This window comes from Aquarana catesbeiana, linkage group LG13, assembly GCF_042186555.1.
Source record: "Aquarana catesbeiana isolate 2022-GZ linkage group LG13, ASM4218655v1, whole genome shotgun sequence".
Lineage (NCBI taxonomy): Eukaryota > Metazoa > Chordata > Amphibia > Anura > Ranidae > Aquarana > Aquarana catesbeiana.
The window spans coordinates 163,450,737-163,477,507 of NC_133336.1; the positions used below are offsets into that span (position 1 = coordinate 163,450,737).

Below are 26,771 nucleotides of genomic sequence, written 5' to 3' on the forward strand. Positions count from 1 at the left end.
GGACTCTGATGTAAAGGGGGAACTCTGTGGACTCTGATGTAAAGGGGGAACTCTGTGGACTCTGATGTAAAGGGGGACTCTTGTGATTAACTTCATATGATTAGAAATGTTATTTAATAGCAACATCTATGCATAGTTTATCTATGCATACTTTGAAAAAAAATTGCTGTGCGACGCTGAAGTGTTCGTGTTTGACTTGAAGAAAAGGTGGCAACCCTATGTGTACAGTAGGTGTATGGGAAATAACCAAATAGAAAATCCTGCACATGATTAGAAGCAAAGAACGACCTGGAAGACGCTAGTACAGTTTTATATTTGCCTTTCGCGAATTTCCGTATAAGTTAATACCATTTTCGGTTACGTCATGCTACGAACATTCGTTAAAAAAATCTGACGATCGTTTGCCCAGTTTTCTCATAGTGTGTACTAGGCTTGTGTATGAAATAGACATGAAGCTAAGTGGGCACTTCCTATGATCTGCACAGAATATAATGTGTATAGAAGGCAGTTTTCTGGGTTGCTTAGTTCAGCCTCCATTCCATGAAGAAAATCAATAATCCTCGCCCCGCCCACACAGCTCTCCATGTACTGAGCAGTGTTATCAGGAAGGAGAGAACAGTTGCCATGGAAACTGCCCCACCCCGGGGTCATTCTCCAACCCTGGAATTGCCTAGTTCTCCGTCCAGGGATGTGATTGGCTGAGCAGAGATTTACACCGAGCCTTCCCTGAACGTCACTTCCGGTATTCACTGGACTGGTAGAGCTGGCGGTGCAGAGCTCTAGCATCAGATCCCAGGAAGCAGATTCGACGTTTTCTACTGGCTCTCAGGTATGGTGAGAGGAGCGCTCTGTTCATTCACTCTCAGTGTAGACATGTTTGTAGTCCGTGTAGAGCAGTGTCAGCGAGTCTGCCGCTCTCACCTCCCCTTCTATAGTAATGTACACTTCACTCCTGTGTGTAGATGTAGTCATGTACTGCCAGAGTCTGGAATCTGGAGAATTTCTGTGCTCTCCCCGGGGTGGGGGGGCTCTGAGCTCTTATTATTCCCCCTCCCTCTGCATTGTCTTTTACAATGTACAGCCTGGGAGATCCCCATTGTCACATATAGAACACATTAATCACTTCACCTCCAGGCCTTTTTCTGACACTTTTGTTTACATATAAAAATCAGCATTTTTTGCTAGAAAATTACAACCCCCAAACAGGATCCATTTTTTTTAAAGCAGATGCCCTAGGGCAGTGATGGGGAACCTTGGCACCCCAGATGTTTTAGAACTACATTTCCCATGATGCTCAACTACACTGCAGACTGCATGAGCATCATGGGAAATGTAGTTCCAAAACATCTGGGGTGCCAAGGTTCCCCATCACAGCCTTAGAGAATATAATGGTGGGTTTTGCAATTCATTTTATGTCACTCCAGTATTTGCGCAGTGGCTTTTCAAATGCATTTTTTTTTTTTTATCTGGGGGATACACGTTTTGAATTCTAACCACTTTCTGTCCACGCTATAGCCAAAAGACAGCTACAGCACAGGCTTAGTTTGCCGGGAGGACGTCCATTGTCGTCCTCCTGTGATCGCGCTACTCGCATGCCCTGTGATCCCGAGTCCTGACTCAGCTGATCAAAGATCAAGGTAAAGGGCCATTCACAGCTTCATATGTAGACTGAGTGGACTGTTCTTATATCGCTTGGAAAATGACTGCTTTAATATCTTTGGGAAAATGGTCACTGTAAGCAGATTTACACAGCGGGCTAATGGAAAATGGCCGCCATAATGTATTACAATGGGAGGCCACAAAAAAATGGCCGCCACTATATACTTTTCTATTACACCTATATAAAGACAGCTTATGCCAGTTGTTATCCCCCGATGAAGACACGTAGGCGTGATGATACGCTTCGGGATTGGGAGACGGGCATACCAGAGTAGGAATATGAGCTCAGCTCTCGTGGGCAGGGTGGATTTGATTTAACCTCTGTCATATAACATCCTTGACTTTGTGCAGGTATATCTGAATGATGGGTGCAGCTACAGGCATCATTCAGATATCGGCTTTTTCAGCCGGCGATTCCCCACACCATAAGAATGATTATAGCGGCTATTCCGCCGCTTGATCGTTCTTACGGTGGCGAGAAGGGACACACACGTCACCCTCTGTTGCTTCTACCGACTCACCGCTTCCACCGGTGAGTCGGAGACAGGATCCGCCGGCTCCAGATGGTGACCATAGAGATTTCCGGCGGCCTCTGCATTCAAATAACTGGTGCTGCCTCGGCTGGGAAGCCGAGATCGTTTTATTTATTTATTATTTATTTCAGGCTTCCCAGCCTATAGGTGAGATGTGGGGTCTTATTGACGCCATATCTCACTGTAAAGAAGACCGATCATGCCATATTCCTATTACAAGGGATGTTTACATTCCTTGTAATAGGAATAAAAGTGATCAAAATTTTTTTTTTTAAAGTGTCAGACTAAAAAAAGAAAAGTAAAATTAACAATAAAAAAAAAAAAAATTTAAGCGCCCCTGTCCCCGTGTGCTCGCACGCAGAAGCGAACGCATACATAAGTCCCGCCCACATAAAAAAACTGTGTTCAAGCCACACATGTGAGGTATCGCCGTGAACGTTGGAGCAAGAGCAATAATTATAACCCTAAACCTCCTCTGTAACTCAAAACATGTAACCAGTAAAAAATTTTAAAGCGTTGCCTATGGGGATTTTTAAGTACCGAAGTATGGCACCATTCCACAAGCAATATAAAATGTGTTGGTGCGCTTAATAAACCCTCCCAATCTGTTAAAATAGTGCATGTGTTTGCAAACCTAGACCATAATACATATGATGCAATAATAATAAAATAAATAAGTGCAAATAGGTACACCAAAAACTTATAAGGGATTGCTTATCCCTAAATAATTTATGAAATTAAAAAAGTGAAAGAGAAATAATGTCTGCTGGTAACAATCAAGGTCAGATCTGCATATAAATGTCCAATCTAGTGCCTTTGATAGACCTGCTTGTTATTCCAATTAGATCACAATTGCATGACGAATTACATATGTAAGGTGATGATTCACATAAAAATGAAAGAAAAAGCCATCATTGAGCAGTGATTTAAATAATACAGAATTGTGCAATCAATGTAATCCCACTCATATATTATCAGTAGCTAGATCACTTTTGGTAAAATGGTCAGACAGCTTCAACACCGCTCATACAGCATTCGCTGTGTTACTGAACACTTGAGATGCCGTCACTGACTCCACCTCCCGACGTGTTGCATCACATGTCACGTGACTTTTTCAAGGGTACCATCCCACGATCGTGTGCAATTTTGAAGCGTGACATGTTAGGTATCTATTTACTTGGCTTAACTTCATCTTTCACATTATGCAAAAAAATTGGGCTAACTTGTTTTGTTTTTTTTTGTTTTTTAAAGCATGAAACTGTTTTTTTTTTTTTCCAAAAAAAAAAGCGTTCGAAAAATTGCTGCACAAATGCCGTGCGAGATAAAGTTGCAACAACCGCCATTGTATTCTTTAGGGTCTTTGCTAAAAAAAACATATATAATGTTTGGGGGTTCTATGTAATTTTCTAGCAAAAAAAAATATGAATTTTACAGAATGTCAGAATTGGCCTGGATGGGAAGTGGTTAAATCAAGTCGATTTAAATCGCTAGTGAAACGGCTTGATTTAAATCATAATTTTTAAAGAGCAACTGTCTTCTCTGCCTCGCAGCAGCTCCTCCTCTGACCCGCTGTTGACTCACCGACAGTCCCATTCACTTTAATGGGAAGCCTGGTGATGCAGCAGTGACACAACAAGGTGAGGGACGTGGCGGCAGCAGGCGAGTGGATGCCTGCTAACAGGCGCAGCCATGATGGATCTGAAATGACAGGAGCTCTTTAAATGTAAGGACTTATTCTTGCTGGTAGTTACAATCTTAAATATTTGCAAACAAAATTAAGGTTTCCTATTTTGAATAATAAGCTGTCAGGTTAGTAAAATCATACAGTTTGTAGTGTACATAGATTTGCATAACAATGGGATAAAGGAATATTCCTGAACTTCGGTTTATCTCATGGTTACTGTGAAATTATGTGAATGCATCAATGCAGTGCATGTTATCTCAGCTTGCAGAGCTTGGATTCATTGAATGTGTTTACCAAAATGTAGAATATACATTCATGCTACATAACTGAACTCCATTTCATGCTGAATAAACTAAATTATTAATGTATCCTAAATAGAAAACTTTAGATAGATTTTTACTCCAAAAGCATTTTTTAAAAATAAATAAAATAAAATAAATTTGATAAAAATCAAAAAATTCTGATTTAAATCAAAGAAATCCAATTTTTTAAAATTTTTTTTATTTTTTTTTTAATCATTGATTTTTATCCACCCTGCTCGTGGATAAAAAAAAATATATATAATATATATATTTTTTTTTATATCGAACTAAATGTGAGTAAAGCATTAGCTGTTTTTTAATAAACCTTTAAAAAAACGTTCTACACCATTGGAGATCTCTTCCTTGCATATTAGACCCCTTTCACACCGAGGGCGTTTTGCAGGCGCTATAGCGTTAAAAGTAGCACCTGCAATCCACCCTCAAACAGCTGCAGCATTGTCTCCAGTGTGAAAGCCCGAGGGCTTTCACACCAGAGCGCTGCACTGGCAGGACCTCAGGAAAAGTCCTGCCAACAGCTTCTTTGGAGTGGTGAAGGAGTGCACCGCTGCTCCCCATTGAAATCAATGGGGCAGTGCTGGGATACCACCAGCAAAATGCCGCTATTGTGGGCGCTTTGCGGGCGGTTTTAACCCTTTCTTGGCCGCTAGCAGGGGGTAAAAGCGCCACGCTAGCGGCCGAAATGCGCTGAAAATCCGACAGTAAAACGCCGCTATTTTTATTTTTACCGCCGACGCTATAGGCGGCTCGGTGTGAAAGGGGTCTTAAGCAGAGTATTGGGCGGGATCCCCAGGATTTTCACGGAGGAGGCCTTTCCCATTCTAGAGGTCCACAGGCTGTGTTTCCCATTGTAAACATTCTTGGAGGCAGCCGGAGACAAATGGCCCCTTAGCAAGAGACCCATTTATTTACAGCAGTAAGGTGAGCTGCTAGAGAGCACTTAGGTGTCACAACAACTAAAGCCTCGTACAGACAATCAGATTTTCGGACGACCGTTCGTCTGTTTTTTACCGCATGTCTCATGTCGAAAGTGAAGAGGTTACTCGCCATACAAAAATTTTTGTACGACAGAATACAACTTCAGAAGTGATGTAATGTGTTGAATAGTTTTGTATGTATTCTTTAGTTTCGGAGCATGTGTAGTCTAAGACCCCATACACACTATTCACACTAACCTTAATGCCCCGTACACACGATCAGAAATTCCGCCAGCAAAAGTCCGATGTGAGCTTCCGACTGTGTGTATGCTCCATTGGACTTTTGCTGGCGGAATTTCCGCCAGCAAAAGATTGAGAGCAGGTTCTCTATTTCTCCGTCGGAAAAAGTTCCTATCGTAAATTCCGTTCATCTGTATGCAATTCCGACGTGCAAAAAAAACGCATGCTCAGAATCATCGCTTTGTATGGAACTTCCCTTTTATAGTGCCGTTGTACATCACCGCGTTCTTGACAGTCGAAAGTTCAGAGAACTTTTGTGTGGCCAATCTTGAGCGGAATTCCGTCGGAAAAACTATCCAAGGTTTTTCCGACGAAAATTCCGATCTTGTGTACGAGGCATAAGGGTTTCAATTTGTATGCAATCAGGCAGACCATAGCACTACATGGTTTTGCTAAATCTGAAGACAAAAATCTACAGAAAATCTAATGGTGCGTATGGGGCCTTACTCTTAGGCCCCTTTCACACTGGGGCGGTTTGCAGGCGCTATTGCGCTAATAGCGCCTGCAAACCGACTCGAAACAGCCGCTGCTGCCTCTCCAGTGTGAAAGCCCCGAGGGCCTTCACACTGGAGCGGTGCGCTGGCAGGACGGGAAAAAAAGTCTTGCTAGCAACATCTTTGGAGTGGTGAAGGAGCGGAGTATACACCGCTCCTGCCCATTGAAATCAGTGGGACAGCGCGGCTATACCGCCGCCAAAGCGCCTCTGCAGAGGCGCTTTGCGGTGGTTTTTAACCCTTTCTCGGCCGCTAGCGGTGGATAAAACCGCCCCGCGAGCGATTTCCGACGGTAAAGCGCCGCTTACAATAGCAGCGCTTTACCGCCGACCCCGCCCTAGTTTGAAAGGGGCCTTGCGATTATTTTTCTTTTTGTACGAAAACTGTACTAATCGAAAATCAAATTTATGACAAAAATGTTATAGTCTGCACATCAGCTTTTGTCCTACAAAAAACCGGAAACGATCCAAATATCGGCAGATCGTTTGTCGGCCAAAATTTTAATTCCAATTTTAGTATCGTGTGTACGAGGCTAGTTAGTCACTTAATTATTTGTTTGGAAGAAATACCCCATCACCTTATTTGACACTGCTGTGTCTGCACGTGGTCTTTATTTTGTATATATCAGTCTCTGCACACGTACATGGTTGGCACATTTGTGGTCACTTTGTTATTAGTTCATTGCACTTATTTATTTTTCTATGAATGTGCATTATATGTTATTTACACAGTTATATTCATTTTTTGATTACTCTTTTGATATATTGATACTTGACAGCGCAACACCATCACTCTATTTCTTATTGCACAGCTGCTCGTTACCACATGATCAGCTGTGTCCAATGACAGCTGATCACAGGATGTAAACAAGCTGGTTATCGGCTTTTCTTTCCTCACGCTGATAGCGTGAGGAGAGCAGGAGAGAGCTGATAACCAGCTTGTGTTAAAGGGACATCGGCACTGATAATCGGGGCAGTGCCGCCAATCGGGGCCACCTCTAATTGCCACCTATCAGTGTAGCCTCATCAGCGCACATCAGTGACGGAGAAGAATTACCTGTTTGCAAAATTTTATAACAAACTGTGAAAAATGTTTTTTGGGGGTTTATTTTTTTCATTTTTATTTTTTTTAAATCACTTTTATTGCTGTCACAATGAATGCAAACCTCCTTGTGATAACATTAGGGATGTGACAGGTACCCTTTGTAGAAAGATTTGGGGGCTGTAAGACCCCCAAATCCCTCCTCTGCCCTTAAAAGCATTCAAAGCACCAAGATCAGTGTTTTTGAATACTTTTCGATTTTCAATTTTTTTTTTTTTTTCTAAATGGCGTCGTTGACATCTGGATAAACCGGAAATTATGTCAGGTCATTGCTTCTGGGTTTCTATAGCGGAGAGCTGGCTATGCTCAGCCGGTGGGACGGGAGAGCCTGAGCAAGAACATTCTCTCCCAATGCTTGTAAAAGAAGTCCAGCGGCTAGGTAGCCACTAGGATTGCTTTTACAAGAGAGCCAATCGGTAGCTATAAAAAAGTGGTAACTGGGTGCAGGCGTCATCACGGTATAACTGCTTGAAGTCCAGCAACTTATGGGTACGTCATTGGTTGACAAGTGGTTAACCACGTGCCGTCCAACCACCACAGTTTTACTGCGGCAGAATGGCACGGCTGGACGTAACAGCGTTATGTTACGTCTCTTCGCCCTGTGGCCACTAGGGGGGCGCGCACGCCCGCTGCCCTCCCCCGGAGCCGATGCGAGTGCCTGGCGGTCACGGTCACCGCCCGGCTCCCGTGATCGCTGCGGACACATAGTGTGTTAATACAGTTTCCGGTTCTCTGAGGGGAGAAGAGACAGATCGTCTGTTCATACAGAGTATGAACAGTAATCTGTCATCTCCCCTACAGAGTCCCCTCCCCACTTCAGTTAGAACACACACTAGGGAACACAATTAACCCCTTGATCACCCCCCTAGTGTTAATCCCTTCCCTGCCAGTGATATTTTTACAGTAATCAGTGCATTTTTATAGCACTGATCGCTGTATAAATGCCAATAGTCCCAAAAATGTGTCAAGTGTCCGCCATAATGCCGCAGTCCCGATAAAAATCGCAGATCGCCGCCATTACTAGTAAAATAATAATAATAAAAATGCCATAAAACTATCCCATATTTTGTAGATGCTTTTAACTTTTGAGCAAACCAATCAATATACGCTTATTGCAATTTTTTTTTTTTTTTTTTTACTAAAAATATGTAGAAGAATACATATCGGCCTAAACTGAAGAAAAATTTTTTTTTTTAATATATTTTTGTCGGATATTTATTATAGCAAAAAGTTAACAAATTGCTTTTTTTTTTTTCTTTTTTTTTTTTTTGTTTATAGCACAAAAAATAAAAACCACAGAGGTGATCAAATACCACCAAAAGAAAGCACTATTTGTGGGGGAAAAAAGGACATCAATTTTGTTTGGGTACATCGTCACACGACCGCGCAATTGTCAGTTAAAGTGATGCAGTGCCATATCGCAAAAAGTGCTCTGGTCAGGAAGGGGGTAAAATCTTCTGGGGCTGAAGCGGTTAAAGTGGTTCTAAAGATTAGTAAACACTATTCGAAAATCGGACAAAAATATCTGTATTTGGAACGATCGCTCAATTTTCCGTTCACTGATTTTGAACGTTGATATGGACTGTTCAGATGAATATTTCTGAAGGAACATGTTGGAAAAATTTTCTCATCAGATGTAATGTCTGATTTTAGTTAAATTACTACAATAATCGCCCTATAAAAATCGAATAAGCTAGTCTGCTGCGCACGATTGGAAACAAATTATGCAAATAGACCGTAGCAACGTACGCAGGAAGTTATGTACCAGAGGACCTGTTGTTCGGGAATTTTGTACCATTTTAGGCATTCTTATTTTCAACGTGAGACAAGGACACGGAAAAATAGTAACAATTCTTGGTCTGATTTTCAAATACTGTGTACTGGGCATAAAGCCAAGACATTTTTTACCTTAACCACTTAGACTTTCCCCCTTAATGACTAGGTCATTTTTTTGCGATACGGCACTGCGTTGCTTTAACTGACAATTGAAAGGTCGTGGGACGCTCTACTCAAACAAAATTGACATCCATTTTCTTTATTTGTTTATTTTTTTTTCACACAAATAGAGCTTTCTCTTGGTGGTATTTGCAATATAAAAAAAAAAAAAAAAAGGGACAGTTTTGAAAAAAAAAATATATATTTTTTACTTTTTGCTATAATAAGTATCCCAAAAAAAATGTAAAAAAATTTATTTCTTCATCAGTTTAGGCTGATATATATTCTTTTACATATTTTTGGTAAAAAAAAAATTGCAGTAAGTGTATATTGATTGGTTTGCGCAAAAGTTAGTGTTTACAAAATAGGGGATAGATTAATGGCATTTTTATTTTTTTTTTAGTTTTATACTAGTAATGGCGGCTATTTTTAGCGGGACTGCGACATTGCGGCGTACAAATCTTATTTTTTGGGCCCATTGACATCTATACAGCGATCAGTGCTATAAAAATGCACTGATTACTGTGTAAATGTCACTAGCAGGGAAGGGGTTAACACCAGGGAGCAATCAATGGGTTAAATGTGTTTCTAACTGGGGGGGGAGTGGACTGACTGGAGGAGGAGACATATCGCTTTTCCCAATCACTAGAAACAGCAGATCTGTCTCTCCTCCCTTGTTCCCTTGTCAGAACGGGGATCTGTGTGTATTAACATTCTGGCTCTCAGGCCCGCGATTGCTGGCGGCCTGCGGACATCGTGGCCGCCGGCTACGCGCATCGTCTCAACCCCAACCCTCACCCCAGTGCTGCGGGCACGCGCCTATCGCCCTTAAAGGGGCCGTCAAACACCTACGGCGATTTGTGGGAACGAGCCGACCTGCCACAGTATGACGGCTAGGGGTCGTCAAGTGGTTAAAGTGATGCTAAAGTGGTGCTTTACTTACCGTGGTGTCTATACTTACCGGCTCCGTGTTATGGTTTTGCACAGAGCAGCCCAGATCCTCCTTCTCGGGTCCCTTTTCGGCTCTCCTGCCGGATAGAGATGTGCTCAGGTAAGTATTAGGGGGGTTGCTGCACACAGGTTCATTATATTAATGCATAGAATGCATTATGATAAAAAAAACCTTCTGACTTTACAATTACTTTATTTCATTCCCTGCATTAACTGCTTGCTGACCCGCTGAAGTTACTGTGCCCGGTCGGCTCAATTGCTTAGCTGCTTTCTTCTGCGACCGATCATGCGTGCGAGAGGACCCAGAAGACTGCTGCCTTTAGCTGCAGCACAAGCTAATCAGCTGGTCCTGGCCAATAATTTAATGGGCGACACAACCGCTGATTTGCTCAGCGAATGACAGAAGAGAGCCCTGTGTTGGTAAACAACACAGGGCTCTCTCCATACCGCAGCAATGTGCTTTTTTTGCAGGTAGTAAAAAAGGGCCCATTGCTTAGGAAAATCATTACACACATACACAAACATTGTTAGGCACACATTTAACCCCTTGACCACCCTAGATGTTAACCCTTTTACCAGCCAGTGTCATTAGTACAGTGACAGTGTATAGTATTATCACTGTGTAGGTGTCACCTGTGATGTCAGTGGCACTCAGTTATTTCTCCAAAGATGTCAATAATAGCTGCCGATGATGACCGAAAATAAATTCTTATTCATTTAAATTCATGATATTACGGTATTTAAAAAAGTCGAATATAATAAAAATATATATTTATTTCTTTATTAAATCTGTCCGTTTTGGTTTTCGGCCAAGTGCATCCCTAATTTTCACTTTAAGTTTTTGGCCATAATCTTTATTTCAGTGCACCACTAGTTGTGAGTTTTAACCAATCAGGTTCCAGGCTTTATTGTTAAAGCTTAAAGGGGTTTTAAAGTTAGAAGTTTTTTTTTTTTTTATCTTGCTGCATTAAGATAAAAAACCTTCTGTGTGCAGCACCCCCCCAATACTTACCTGAGTCCCCCTAGATCCAGCAATGTTGCAGGAAAATCTTGGCTGCCCGGGACTCCCCTCCTGATTGGCTGAGAGAGTACCATTGGCTTCCGCTGCTGTCAATCAAAGTCAGTCAGCCAATGAGAAAAAGGGGGCGGGCCACAGCTCCATGTCTGAATGGACACAGGGAGCTGTAATTTGGCTTGGGTGACCCCATAGCAAGCTTTCTGCTGTTGGGGGCACTCAACAGGAGGGAGGGGCCAGGAGCACCAAAGAGGAGGATCTGGGCTGCTTCGTACAAATCCACTGCACAGAGCAGGTAAGTATAACCTGTTTGTTTTTTTTACTTAAAGAATAAACAAGACTTTACAATCACTTTAATTGAACAAGCTGTAGTTAAAAGCAATGTCTGGATCAACTGCACTCCTGTCACTCCATTTCAGCTGGTCCAGGCACGAGATAGATCCCAACTTTTCAGTCAAGATCCACCCTGATGCCTGAACGGGGAGCTGGCTCAGCCCCTCTCGGGCTCCTTGCCCCTCCACAGCCCAGTGCTCCAGTGAGCGCTGGAGGGGCAGAGCAGAGAGCCGGAGACTACCAGTCACCACTCTCTTGATTGCTCCATCTTCGCAGTGGCGGGGACAGATACAACATCAGATCAATGCTGCATCCACCTAGGTGAGTATAAATTTTATTTAGATTTTTTTTTTTTTTTTCTGAAAATCATTTTGACATTCTTTCTATAAAGTAATTTCTGTATTTTTGTGTTCATTTCCCCAGAATGCCAAGGTTAAAGACCACAAGAGTAAGGAGAAAAAAGACAAAAGTCCTCCCCCAGAGGCTTGCTGCAAAAAGAAAGAAGACGCCATTGCAGGTTTTATACTGTAGTATTTAAATGTTTATATATGCATTTTTATTAGCCAGTCTTGTAGTAGTTTGGAGGATTAAATGTAAAGGCTTAAGGTGTTTTTTTTTTTTTTTAACTTTTTATGCATTCTTTGCATGAAGGTAAAAAAACCTTCTGGGTGCAGCAGCCCTTCCTAATACGGACACCTTCCTTAACACGGGAACCTCGGCTCTCGGAGGCTCTCCCTCCTCATTGGCTCCTGCTGCTGTCGATCAGTCAGTGAGCCAATGAGGAGAGAGAGAGAGGGCGGGCTGAACCAGGGCCACACAGAGAAGCGGCTCGGATACATGCCTGCTTGGGTACCCCTATAGTAATACCTTGCTTTAAATACTTCCGGACCACCAACCGCACATATACTGTGGCAGGTTGGCCCGGCTGTGCGAAATAACTGACGGCTCTGGTAAGCAGCAGCGATGACCACAAGGCGAGAGGGAGGTAAAAGTGATCTCATGGCGAATACACTGTGTAGACCACTTTTATCTGAATGCCAGCAGCTCGCCGTTGTTGAGAATACCGGGGTTATGGCAGCTAGCTAGTACAATGACGGCGATTTTTGTTAACTGACAATTGCACGGTCGTGCAATGCTGTACCCAAACAAAATAAATGATAACCCCCCCAAATAGAGCTTTATTTTGCTAGTATTTGATCACCCCTGCCATTTTTTATTTTTTGCGCTATATAATTACACACTTTCATAAACTTTCTGCTATAAAACATATCCAATAAAATATGTAAAAAATCTCATTTCATCATCAATTTAGGCCATTATGTATTCTGCTACATATTGGTAATAAAAAGGTAAACAAAATCCCAATTAGCGTATATTAATTGGTTTCCGCGAACCAATAACGTTTACTAACTATGGGATAGATTTAGGGACTTTTTTTTGTTTCACTAGTAATCGTGGCGATCGCGTTCTTTCTCCTCTGAGACATGGAGCTGAGTGAGGGAAAGATGGTCCCATAACATTAAATGGCGGAAGCGACCTCAAACATCACTTCCGCCTAATGGTCTTAAAGGACTTTTTTTTAATTTTAGTGTAAATATGAGATCTGAGGTCTTTTTGACCCTGGATCTCACATTTAAGAGGTCCTGTCATACTTTATTTTTTTTTTTTTTCTATTACAAGGGGTGTTTACATTACTTGTAATAGGAATAAAAGTGACCCAATTTTTTTTTTTAAAAGGACAGTGTAAAAAAATAAAATAAAATAAATAAGAGAGAATTTTTTTTTTTTTTTTTTTCAAACGCCTCGTCTCGCAGAAGCGAACGCATATGTAAGTCACACCCGCATATGAAAACTGTATTCAAACTACACATGTGAGGTATTGCAGCGATCGTTAGTGCGAGAGTAATAATTCTAGCACTAGACCTCCTCTGCAACTCTAAACATGTTACCTGTAGAAATTTTTAAATGTCGCCTATGGACATTTTCAAGGGTCCAAAGTTTGTCGCCATTCCATGAGCGGGCGCAATTTTGAAGCATGACATGTTGGGTATCAATTTACTCAGCGTAACATTATCTTTCACAATATATATAAATATATAAATTGGGCTAACTTTACTGTTGCCTTATTTTTTTAGTCAAAAAAAGTGTATTTTTAACCACTTCCGGACTGCCGCACGCTGATATACGTCCTAACTTTGAAGAGGGATATCTTTGTTATGGCAGCAGCTAGCTGCCATAACCCTGGTTTCTTCTTCTTCGGCCGGCGGTCCGGTTTCTGATAATAGTGGTCTCTGCGGCGGATTCGCCGCAAGATCACTTTTATTGACGGCGGGAGGGGGGACCCCCCCTTCCGCCGCGCTTCGGTGCCCTCCGCCGCTTACCAGAGCCACCGGCGGCGGCAATCAGATCCTCTTCCTTGCTGGGTATGGATACAAGTGAGGGGAAGATGGCCCCCACCTGTCTCCATACCATTGCAGGGTGGAAGCGATGTCAAAACGTCACTTCTGCCCAAAGCTCTTAAAGGGCCATTTAAAAAAAAAAAAAAAATGTTATTGCATTTTAGTGTAAATATGAGATCTGAGGTCTTTTTGCCTCCAGATCTCATATTTTAAGAGGACCTGTCATGCTTTTTTTCCATTACAAGGGATGTTTACATTCCTTGTAAAAGGAATAAAAGTGACACATATATTATTTTTTATTTTTTTTTTTTAAAGAACAGTGTAAAAATAAAAGGTAAAAAATAAATACATTTTTTAAATGCGCCCCGTCCCGCTGAGCTTGCATGCAGAAGCGAACGCATACATGAGTAGCGCCCGCATATGAAAACGGTGTTCAAACCACACATGTGAGGTATCGCCGTGATCGGTAGAGCGAGAGCAATAATTCTAGCCCTAGACCTCTTCTGTAACTCAAAATGTACAACCTGTAAAATTTTTTAAACGTCCTCTATGGAGATTTTTAAGGGTAAAGGTTTGTTGCCATTCCACGAGCGAGCGCAATTTTGAAGCGTGACATGTTGGGTATCAATTTACTCGGCGTAACATTATCTTTCACAATATAAAAAAAAATTGGGCTAACTTTACTGTTGTCTTATTTTTTAATTAAAAAAAGCTGAATTTTTTCCAAAAGTGCGCTTGTAAGACCGCTGCGCAAATACAGTGTGACAGAAAGTATTGAAACGACCGCCATTTTATTCTCTAGGGTGTTAGAAAAAATGTATAATGTTTGGGGGTTCTGAGTAAAAAAAAAAAAAAAGTTAAAAACTGATTTTAACTTGTAAACAAGAAGTGTCATAGAGGCCCGCTCCTTAAGTAGTTAAAGTAACGCAGTGCCGTATTTAAAAAAATGGACTGGTCATTAAGGGGGTAAAAGCTTCTGGGCTGAGGTGGTTAAATATTACTTTAAGGGCCAGTTCACACCATAGAAAAGTAGTCCAGATGCGTTCCAGGTGCTTTTCTGCATGCGTGTTTTTGATGCGTTCCACTGAGTTTTTGATGCAGTCCAGTGCTCCCCCCCCTCCCCCCTCTTTTTCCTTAACCTTAAATAAGGATAAGTGTGTTGCATTGCGTTTTTGGTGCATTTAGGTGCGTTCTGGTGCGTTTTTGATGCTTTTTACAGCGTTCCAGTGCAGAAAAAATGCAGCATGTTCTACTTTTTTTTTTCTGGAACTGCAAGCACTGGTGTGAACTATGCCATTGAAAACCATATAACCTACTTTCCATGCGTTTTTGATGCAGAAAAAAAAACGCACTGGACTGCATTCGGTGTGAACTGGCCCTAAAGCTAAAGTCCACTTTTTAAAAAAAAAAAAAAAAAAAAAAAAAACTTACATTGGTCCAGATTGGTTACATCCAATTCTTCTTATCTCCCTGCAGAAATTCAGCCTGTGCTACATGCAGTCAAAGTTGATTTTTGGGTGCTGCTCTAGCAACTTGCCACCTGTACACAGATCACAAGGGTTGTTCACCTTGGCACCTCTGACATTGAAAGGATGGCTTAGATTTTTTTCAGTGAATCCCGTTTTCTATTAGAGAATGCATTGTATTAATTGAAAAAAAAATGCAAGGTGTTCCTAAAGGCTAGGTTCACATTTTTGTGAACCTAGCCTGAATGAGCGAGGTATGCAGATGAATGACCCCTTATGTTCAGCATATAGGCAGGTTGCTCAAGCAGCACCTGGAAGAGACCATTGCTGACTATATTTAGCACAGGCTATTACAGTGAACTTTTGCATCCCCAGTGGCTCTCTCTGGATGTGAGATATGAATAATTAGATGTAACTAAGCTGGACCAATATACCGTATATACTTGAGTATAAACCGTCCCGAATATAAGCCGAGGCACCTAATTTACTACAAAAAACTGGGAAAACGTATTGACTCGAGTATAAGCCGAGGGTGAGAAATGCAGCAGCTACTGTAAGTGGAAAAGAGGGTCAACAATCCCCATCTACAGCTGCATGCCTCCCTGTGTCCATTGCATGCGTTCCCTGTGTCCGTTGCAGCCTCCCTGTGACGATCTGCCTACCTGATCAGCCAGTGTCATGCAGTCAGACGGCAGCCATCCAGTGTACAAAAGCCACGCCTCCTCCTCATCCTCGTTCATGATAGAGTTTCCCAGCAGTCAGTGTTTAGTGTTCCGCCTATCACAGACATCCTCTCGTCCTTGTCCATGGGATGAGGACGAGAGGACGTCCGTGATAGGCGGAACACTAAACACTGACTCACTGCTGGGAAACTGAGTGTTCGGGTCGGTTCACACTAGGGGTGGCACGACTTGCAGGTCGCCTCACCGAGGCGACCTGCACACGACATGCACGGCGACTTGCAAAACAACTTCTGTATAGAAGTCTATGCAAGTCGCCTCAAGTCGCCCCAAAAGAAGTACAGGAACCTTTTTCTAAGTCGGAGCGACGTGCGTCGCTCCTATTAGAACGGTTCCATTGTACAGAACGGGAGGGGACTTGTCAGGCGGCTAGGTCGCCTGACAAGTCGTCCCTGTGTGAACCGGCTCTTCCCCTATCACGGACGGGGAGGAGGCGTGGCTTTTTTACACTGGTCGGCTGCTGTCTGAGCATGACACGGGCTGATCAGGTATGCAATGTTAGCAGTGACTCGAATATAAGCGGAGGGGGGCACTTTCAGCACAAAAAAAGTGCTGAAAAACTCGACTTATACTCGAGTATATACGGTAAGTTATAAAAATATCAATGAGTTCAGCTTTATTGGTGATCTCTCATTTCTGGCATTCATGTTTTCCTGGTTGTGGCACAGTGGTGTTCTGTGTCGGCACATTTGCATGCAGCACACCTTATTGGCTCCCAATATTACCCCTCCCAAGCCCTGTCTTGTCTGCAGGTGACTGCAAGAGGCAAAATTTAGTATAAAAAAAATACATTTAATAATGCTGTATATTAATACATAGTTGTTTACATTTTGTATCTGCTTGGAATTTATCTTTACTTACATGTGTTTCCATGCTGTCTTTTCCAGTTATAGCTCTGGAAGCTATGCCTGGAGCACAGCAATATTGGTAACTCAATGCTTCTGGTCTGTGTGCTCTTTGCTACTTGCCCTGATATTTTAGAAGTGGAATTAGATGATGTAATGGGAGTCTAAGACTGGCCATAGACAAGTCAAAAACATAAAATGGCGCATGCGATTGTGCCATCATTTATTTATTTTTCTAAACAAAATCCAGCATGTTGGATCAGGCACTGTCGATTGCGGCATGAAAATCGCGTATTGCAGCTGCTACACTAGCAATGCGAAAAAACGTATAACCAAGAATTTTCGTTCAGTTTTTGACTCGTCTATGGCCTGCTTAAGGAGCTGCAATTTGCAATAGAGTGTGTGGCCCAAAAGCGCTGACCTAACTGTGTTGCTGGCCTCCATAAACCGCTTAGGTAGAGCCATAACTCCAAAAATAACCGTACCAAGGTAAGTTTAATTAGCACATTATACTTAGAGTATCTCACAAGAGTGAGTACACCCCTCACATTTTTGTAAATATTTTATTATATATTCCCATGTGACAACACTGAATAAATGACACTTTGCTACAATGTAAAGTAGTGAGTGTACAGCTTGTATAATAGTAAATTTGCTGTCCCCTCAAAATAACTCAACACACAGCCATTAATGTCTAAACCGCTGGCAGCAAAAGGGAGTACAACCCTAAGTGAAAATGTCAAAATTGGGCCCAATTAGCCATTTTCCCTCCTTGGTGTCATGTGCCTCGCTAGTGTTACAAGGTCTCAGGTGTGAATAGAGAGCAGGTGTGTTAAATTTGGTTATCGCTCTCATTTTCTGATACTGGTCCCTGGAAGTTCAACATGGCACCTCATGGTAACGAACTCTCTGAGGATCTGAAAAAAAGAATTGTTGCTCTACATAAAGATGGCCTAGGCTATAAAAAGATTGCCAAGACCCCGAAACTGAGCTGCAGCACAGTGTCCAAGACCATACAGCAGTTTAACAGGACAGGTTCCACTCAGGACAGGCCTCGCGATGGTCGACCAAAGGAGTTGAGTGCAGGTGCTCAGCGTCATATCCAGAGGTTGTCTTTGGGAAGTAGACGTATGAGTGCTGCCAGCATTGCTGCAGAGGTTGAAGGGGTGGGTGGTCAGCCTGTCAGTGCTCAGACCATAGACCACACAGTGCATCAAATTGGTCTGCATGGCTGTCGTCCCAGTAGGAAGCCATTTCTAAAGATGATGCACAAGAAAGCCCACAAACGGTTTGCTGAAGACATGCAGACTAAGGACATGGATTACTGGAACCATGTCCTGTGGTCTGATGAGACCAAGATAAACTTATTTGGTTCAGATGGTGTCAAGCGTGTGTGGTGGCAACCAGGTGAGGAGTACAAAGACAAGTGTGTGTTGCCTACAGTCAAGCATGGTGGTGGGAGTGTCATGGTCTGGGGCTGCATGAGTGCTGCCGGCACTGGGGAGCTACAGTTCATTGAGGGAACCATGAATGCCAACATGTTACATACTGAAGCAGAGAATGATCCCCTCCCTTTGGAGACTGGGCCAAAGGGCAGTATTCCAACATAACGACCCCAAACACACCTCCAATATGACCACTGCCTTGCTAAAGAAGCTGAGGGTAAAGGGATGGACTGGCCAAGCATGTCTCCAGACCTAAACCCTATTGAGCATCTGTGGGGGAGTCTCAAATGGAAGGTGGAGGAGCGCAAGGTCTCTAACATCCACCAGCTCCGTGATGTCTTCATGGAGGAGTGGAAGAGGACTCCAGTGGCAACCTGTGAAGCTCTGGTGAACTCCATGCCCAAGAGGGTTAAGACAGTGCTGGAAAATAATGGTGGCCACAAAAATTGACACTTTGGGACCAATTTGGACATTTTCACTTAAGGGTGTACTCACTTTTGTTGCCAGCGGTTTAGACATTAAGACCTCTTTCACACTGGGGCGCTTTGCAGGTGCTATTGCGCTAAAAAGAGCGTCTGCAAAGCTCCCTGAAACAGCCGCTGCTGTGTCTCTAGTGTGAAAGCCCCGAGGGCTTTCACACTGGAGCTGTGCGCTGGCAGGACTCTAAAGGTGAAGGAGAGGTGTGTATACCGCTCCTGCCCATTGAAATCAATGGGGCACCGCGGCTATACCGCCGGCAAAGCACCTATCCAGAGGCGCTTTGTGGTGGTTTTTAACCCTTTCTCAGCCTCTAGCGGGAGGGTAAAACCACCCCCGCTAGTGGCCGAATACCGCCGCTAAAACGACGGTAATGGCTGTGTGTTGCGTTATTTTGAGGGGACATCAAATGTACGCTGTTATACAAGCTGTACACTCACTACTTTACATTAGCAAAGTGTCATTTCTTCAGTGTTGTCACATAAAAAGATATAATAAAATATTTACAAAAATATGAGGGGTGTACTCTTGTGAGATACTGTATGTCCTGCTGTCCTGTCTGGTTCTAATTCCTAGATCTCTTTTTAATGTAGAGATTGGATAGCACTGATTGTTTCTTATTACCTTGGGAGCAAGAGGCAGTGGGAAACAGATTTTTAAATGAGATATTTTGTGATACTGGTTTGTTCAGTATTAATTGTTAGATGAGAGATACCTTATTAGGAACAATTCTGTTGGCATTCGTGCCTTTCACTGTAACAGTGATAATTGCTGCATTAGCATAAAATGGCCAGAGTGCATCTAGGAGACATATGCACACATTTCTGGAAATCGGCATGTGTGTATAATCATAGCGGCAGACATTTGGCTGCAAACAATGACCATTGTCATAATGTGGAAAAGCTTGCCCCATGAGGGCATTGATCTTCTGTGCACAAGAAGGGGGCTACGTTTGCTATCCTCTTGAACCACATTCCTTTTCAGACATATTCTTTGTAATAAACTTACTCTTGGTGATTTTTAGCCCCCTACAGATTTTGAAGATGTTGCTGTGTATTTCTCAGAGGAAGAATGGCGATATCTAGAAGCTGACCAAATGGAACTTTATCGACAAGTAATGATAGAAAATTACCAAACAATCCAGTCTTTGGGTAGGTTAAATGATTGTATTTTATAATAGCCACATAAGTTGTCTGAAGAAGCAGTTATAAAAGTTTTGTCTTTTTAGCAAATTTATTTATCTAACCAGCAGTAAATATTAGTTTTAAAAAAAAAGTACCAATGGCTTATTTACTTGCACAGGTCTTTGATATTTTGCTTCTATAAACTTTGTCTACCACTGTAGAAATGAGTATGCATTTTAAATTTGCCTTTTTTGTGACATTATTTGCCTATACATACACTTTTTGGCAGATGAAAGATGAGTTTAAAATGCATACAAGCGTGCCTGCTAAACAGACAACAATAGGAGGCTGTGTTACAAGCACTTTACAATCTATGGCCTGTCATAGACAGAGCGATTTTTCTTTCCTGTCAATGTTGAAGAAGGAATCTCTCCTGCCGAGCCATTGTGGGGGGAGAGAATCCATCCCCGCTGGAGGAACCCAATAATTATTCCTAGCGGCTATAACACCTGCTGGCAATAATCGCATGTAAAATCCAACAGGGTGATTGTATCCAAGTTGATCCATTTTGATTATTTTGGGCTTATTCAGCCTGCCCATATGTGGTTTGAATCTCCACCAGTTCCTGCTGAACTGGCGGAGATTCAAACCGTCTTTTTATTTGTCCTTTAGTATGTTGCTTTTAGCAGTCAAAGGGGTTACCTTGGTGTGATCTGGGACTGACTGACTGATAGCGAAGTACAGCATCAGATGTTTGTACAGTAAAGCTGGGTACACACAAGCTGAAAATGGTTTGGCAGGGACTGGCTGACTTTCAGTACGTGTGTACAGCTGTCTTTTCTACAGAAACCAGTCTCACGATCGACTTTTGTCAAATGGGCATGCTTGAATACCAGCATCCAAACGGTGTGTTTTGGTGGGGCGGCAGTCCCCCTGTCAACACACAGGCACAGTGGGGGAGATTTCCGGAACACCCTGCCACAGCCCCGGTTGGATAATTTGTCTGGGGCCCCTTCTCCCTTGATACCAGCTGGGCATATTTTTATAGCTGACTTGTATCAGATCCCTTGTTCCCTAATAGCATTCTCTCTCCTTTTTAGGGTAGTATTCTTTAAATAACAGATATTCTCTGTGTATTTATTTTTCATAGTTCAACCTTGCACCTAACTCCTGATGAGTGTTCAAGAGCCATGAAATGTGTAGAGTTTTTTAGGGTGCCTTGCCAAGTTTGGCATATCGTTTACTTTCCATACATTGGTCCGTGGTCACATTTATGTATAGTATTTCCATTAAGCATTATGTCATTTCTATATGTATGTGTTTTTTGTTCATAGGTCAGCTCTTTTGCATATGGTTGTTTCTATCATGAACCAAAACATATTGTGTATCTCCAGATTTTGGTTTGTTCACATGTAATTGATCAATAAAAGTCTCTATTTTATACCTTATGTCTTACAGCTTATGTAAACAAAGAGTCAGGGTGGGAATGACCCAAACTGAAGCTTATTGGAGTAAAAAAAGAGAATGAGTTTGGAGGGCACCCACGCTGGTGTTGAACTGTATGTTTGCGCCAAATTACCAACCAATAGATTGGACTTCCGAAAGCCAGCAGAGCACAATAATACCCTGTACACATGGTCGGACATTCCGACAACAAAAGCCATGGATTTTTTCCGACGGATGTTGACTCAAACTTCTCTTGCATACACACGGTCACACAAAGTTGTCAGAAAATCCGATCGTTCTGAACGCGGTGACGTAAAACACGTACGTCTGGACTATAAACGGGGCAGTAGCCGATAGCTTTCGTTTCTTAATTTTTTCTGAGCATGCGTGGCACTTTGTGCGTCGGATTTGTGTACACACGATCGGAATTTCCGACAACGGATTTTGTTGTCGGAAAATTTTATAGCAAGCTCTCAAACTTTGTGTGTCGGAAATTCCTATGGAAAATGTGTGATGGAGCCCACACACGGTCGGAATTTCTGACAACAAGGTCCTATCACACATTTTCCATCAGAAAATCCTATCGTGTGTACAGGGCATAAGGCTTCATGCACACTGGCTTAAAAATCACTGCTTCTCTTGTAGAAGGAGCTCAATGTTATCCTATGTGTCCATGCAGGAAAAAAAAACAACCTGGTTTGCGTTTCTGATTGGAGCTTACAGGCTGAAAAAACACAAAACTCTCCTAAACTTGTCTAGACTTTAGATGAATGTTTTATACTGCCAAGGGAACAGATTCTTTTCTTTTCTTTCTTTTCTTTCTTTTCTTTCTTTTCTTTCTTTTCTTTCTTTTCTTTCTTTTCTTTCTTTTCTTTCTTTCTTTTCTTTCTTTCTTTCTTCCCCCGAGCTAGTTATAAACATGGAAATGAAAACTTTGAAGTGGATCATAGTTTTATTAATTCATAGTTTAACCCATAAAAAGATTTAATGCTTAACTCCAGGATAAGCCAGTAGTATGTCATATGACGTCATGGACTTTTCAGTGGTGATATCTGATTGATGCCTGCATCATCCAGATATCATTTTTTTTTCCGCTGGCAATTCTGTGCACCGTAAGAACAATCATAGGGGCAGTTCAGCAGGTTCTTACAGTTGGCGGGAGGGAACCCCCTCCCGCCGCCCTCCGATGCTTCTCCGGTCTCGCCCGTGCAATCGTATGGATTTTTTTTTTTATGCTGTTTGTATTTTTGTAAAAAAACCTAATAAAATGACAAAAGAAAAAAATCAAAATTGCCAGCACGCATTATGACAAAGACCCGATAATTGGATATACAGTATCTCACAAAAGGGAGTACACCCCTCACATTTATGTAAATATTTTATTATATCTTTTCATGTGACAACACTGAAGAAATGACACTTTGCTACAATGTAAAGTAGTGAGTGTACAGCTTTTATAACAGTGTAAATTTGCTGTCCCCTCAAAATAACTCAACACACAGCCATTAATGTCTAAACAGCTGGTAACAAAAGTGAGTACACCCCTACGTGAAAATGTCCAAATTGGGCCCAAAGTGTCAATATTTTGTGTGGCCACCATTATTTTACAGCACTGCCTTAACCCTCTTGGGCATTGAGTTCACCAGAGCTTCACAGGTTGCCCTGGAGCCCTTTTCCACTCCTCCATGACGGCATCACCTTCCATTTGAGGATGCCCCACAGATGTTCAATAGGGTTTAGGCCTGGAGACATGCTTGGCCAGTCCATCACCTTTACCCTCAGATTCTTTAGCAAGGCAGTGGTCGTCTTGGAGGTGTATTTTGGGGTCGTTATCATGTTGAAATACTGCCCTTCAGTATGTCACAGTACATGTTGGCATTCATGGTTCCCTCAATAAAATGTAGCTACCCAGTGCCGGCAGCACTCATGCAGCCCCAGACCATGACACTCCCACCACCATGCTTGACTGTAGGCAAGACACGCTTGTCTTTGTATTCCTCACCTGGTTTCCGCCACATACTCTTGACACCATCTGAACCAAATACGTTTATCTTGGTCTCATCAGACCACAGGACATGGTTCTAGTAATCCATGTCCTTAGTCTGCTTGCCTTCAGCCAACTGTTTGCAGGCTTTTTTGTGCATCATCTTTAGAAATGGCTTCCTACTGGGACGACAGCCATGCAGACCAATTTGATGCAGTGTGTGGTGTATGGTCTGAGCACTGACAGGCTGACCCCCCCCCACTTTCAACCTCTGCAATAATGCTGGCAGCACTCCTACGTCTATTTCCCAAAGACAACCTCTGGATATGAGGCTGAGCACGTGCACTCACCTTCTTTGGCCGACCATGGCGAGGCCTGTTCTGAGTGGAACCTGTCCTGTTAAACCGCTGCATGGTCTTGGCCACTGTGCTGCAGCTCAGTTTCAGGGTTTTGGCAATCTTCTTATAGCCTAGGCCATCTTTATGTAGAGCAACAATTCTTTATTCCAGATCCTCGGAGAGTTCTTTCCCATTAGGTGCCATGTTGAACTTCCAGTGACAAGTATGAGAGTGCGCTAATGAGTCACATGACACCGGGGAGGGAAAATGGCTAATTGGGCCCAATTTGGACATTTTCACTTAGGGGTGTACTCACTTTTGTTGCCAGCGGTTTCGACATTAATGGCTGTGTGAGTTATTTTGAGGGGACAGCAAATTTACACTGTTATACAAGCTGTACACTCACAACTTTACATTGTAGCAGTTGTAAATATTTCACATATCGTCCTATCTAGGCTGAGAGACGTGAATGGATGTATGATCCCCCATAGATCACACCAACCCAGTGGGCCAGAGCAATCCATGGAAGGCCTTGAATTAAAGCAGAGCTCCACCCAAAAGGGGAAGCTCCACTTGTTTGCTTCCCTCCCCCATTTGGCACCTTTCGGGCGGGGGGGGGTACCTGGTTTTGACAGGTACCCGCTCCCACTTCCGGGTGATTGTGCAGCGTCAGTCATCCAGAAGTTCGGTCCCCTGCTGCCGTACCATTTGCAAAGAGCATAGTGCTTCGCGCATGCGTAGTCTGGAACCAGATGCAAGGTTTCACTACCGGTTTCCTTTACTCTAAATGGCGGCAGCACCTGAGAACCCATAGAAAAATCGGCTGGGGTCAAGACACCACTGGATTCCAGTACAGGTAAGTATCTTAATGATAAGTCAGCAGCTACAGTATTTATTTTTTTTTTACCTTTTTAACTACAAGTTTCGAATAAGTGTGCTGAGGTCAGCATTGGTATGGATTTTAAGGGGGATCCCATGCCAAAATAAAAAAAAAAAAAAAAAGCAGCTTGGTGGTACCCCCTAAGAGCAGAGCAGCCCCAAACTTATTCTTTTTGGGTCCCCTGCCGGCGAGTACCGCCAATGAAAGCTGCTTTCTATGCATGTGGGCTCGCACCTGAGTCTCGCTGTCTGCGTCTATCGACACAGACAGTGGGACTTGGCCGCTCTCCCTCCTCACTGGCTTTTGATTGACAGCAGCAGAATCCAGTGGCTCCCCCTGTCTCAGTGGGATCAGGAAGTAAGAGGAGAGAAGGGCTGCAGACAGGCACAGTGCTGGATCGAATGGGGGCTTCAGGTAAGTAAACGGAGAGGGGGAGGTAAGGGGGATAATGCGGAGTTCCACCCAAAAGTGAACCTCTGCATATTTGCTTCCTCAGCCCCCTCCCCCCGCCCCCCCCCCCGCCAACCTCCCCGGTGCCACATTTGGCACATTTCAGGGGGGAGGAGGGAACGGGCTGCCGTCCCTCGGAAGTTCGGCCCTCCTCCTTCCTCTATCGCTGGGCCTATTTTTTTTTTCCCCCCAGGCGGAACTCTTCTTTAACCAGTTGCTGACCGGTGCACGCCGATGTATATCGGCACAATGGCACGGGCAGGCATAAGGGCTTACCTGTACGTCTCTGCCTGCCCGTGGGTGGGGGACCTCTCCCCCGGTGCCTGCAGCGGTCGGATTCTCGTCAGGAGCGATCCGAGGTAAGGGGGAGGCCACTCATTCGTGGCCACCCCCTCGCGATCGCTCCTGGCGAATGAAATGCTTTCTCCGCTTCTGTAATGTAAACAGAAGCGGAGGAAGTGATGTCATCTCTCCTCGAGCCAGTCTTTTCGTTCCGGCGCCAAAGAGAGAAGACATCAATGTGAGTTGCACCAACACTGCACTTCCAGTAGAACACCCAGGCACACTTTTCACCCCCCAGTGACCCCCCGATCACCCCCCTGTACCCCCTGTTACAGTGACACCAATAGCAGTTTCTTTTTTTTTTTTCTGATTATTGCATTGGTGTCAGTTTGTGACAGTTAAAAGTGGTAGGGCAGTTAGTGGTAGGCCCCTTTTTAGGTCTAGGGTACCCCCCTAACCACCCCTAATAAAGTTTTAACGCTGTGAACCCCCCCCGTCGCCAGTGTCACTAAGCGATCGTTTTTCTGATCGCTGTATTAGTGTCACAGGTGACGCTAGTTAGGGAGGTAAGTATATAGGTTCGCCGTCAGCTTTTTATAGCGTCAGGGACCCCCATATACTACCTAATAAAGGTTTTAACCCCCCTGATTGCCCCCTAGTTAACCCTTTCACCAGTGATCACGTATTACTGTTACGGGTGACGCTGGTTAGTTTGCAGCACCCGTACTTCCCCCATTCACTGGGCAACCCGGCATTCATGTGGAAACATTTGATTTTACGCTACTTGATTTTTATTCGCTGTTTTTCACTGAAGATCTCTATAGATCTATTGTGGACCAAAGCAATTTGTACGCTGGTCAACACATCGCCACTATTCCCCAGTCCTCCCTTGCCTGAGATTGGAAACCAATTACGGTTTCCGAATTTAAGATCTTTCTGGGCCTTTCCCTTAACATGGGCATAACCAAAAAGAGTGAGTTGCGGTCATATTGGTCCACTGACCCAATTCACTATATGCCCGTGTTCTCTGCTTCCATGACCAGGGCACGATACGAGCAGATTTTGCGGTTCATGCACTAAAACAACAATGAACTCTGTCGTCCTCGTGGAGACCCTGGAAACGATCGGCTCTACAAAATTCGGTCCCTCGTAAACCACTTCAACCAACGTTTTGCGGACTTGTTTACTCCCCATCAAGTTGTCTGCGTTTTGATGAGTCCCTGATTAAGTTTTCTGTCCGCTTGTCATTCAAACAGTACCTTCCCAGCAAGCGTGCCAGATACGGGGATACGGGGTCAAGATGTATAAGCTCTGTGATAGGGCCACAGGCTATACATGTAGTTTTACGGTTTACGAGGGAAAAGATAGTCACGTAGAGCCGACAAACTGCCCTGACTACATAGGAAGCGCTGGTAAGATTGTGTGGGACTTGGTGTCACCCTTATTCGGAAAGGGATACCACTTATATGTGGAAAATTATTACACGAGCATGCCACTTTTTAGTAACCTTTTTGATCATCAGATTGTAGCATGTGGCACCGTGCGATCTAATCGCCGGGGCTTTCCCCAGCGGCTTGTAGATTCCCGTCTTAGGCTGGGGGAGAGAGCCTGCTTGCAGTGTAATAATTTGCTCGCTATGAAGTGGAGGGATAA

At 43.3% G+C, this 26,771-nt stretch overlaps 1 protein-coding gene across 1 annotated transcript in view; it reads left to right on the forward strand.

The window, feature by feature from the left end:
- Positions 1-688: 688 nt before the first annotated feature.
- Positions 689-26,771, forward strand: part of LOC141116563 (uncharacterized) — a 111,466-nt gene continuing 85,383 nt past the window's right edge. Inside the window, exons 1-3 of the mRNA XM_073608960.1 lie at positions 689-829; positions 11,666-11,759; positions 19,639-19,765. Of these exons, the coding sequence (XP_073465061.1) occupies positions 11,667-11,759; positions 19,639-19,765 (220 nt within the window). The 5' untranslated portion in view covers positions 689-829; position 11,666. The remainder of the gene's footprint in view (positions 830-11,665; positions 11,760-19,638; positions 19,766-26,771) is intronic.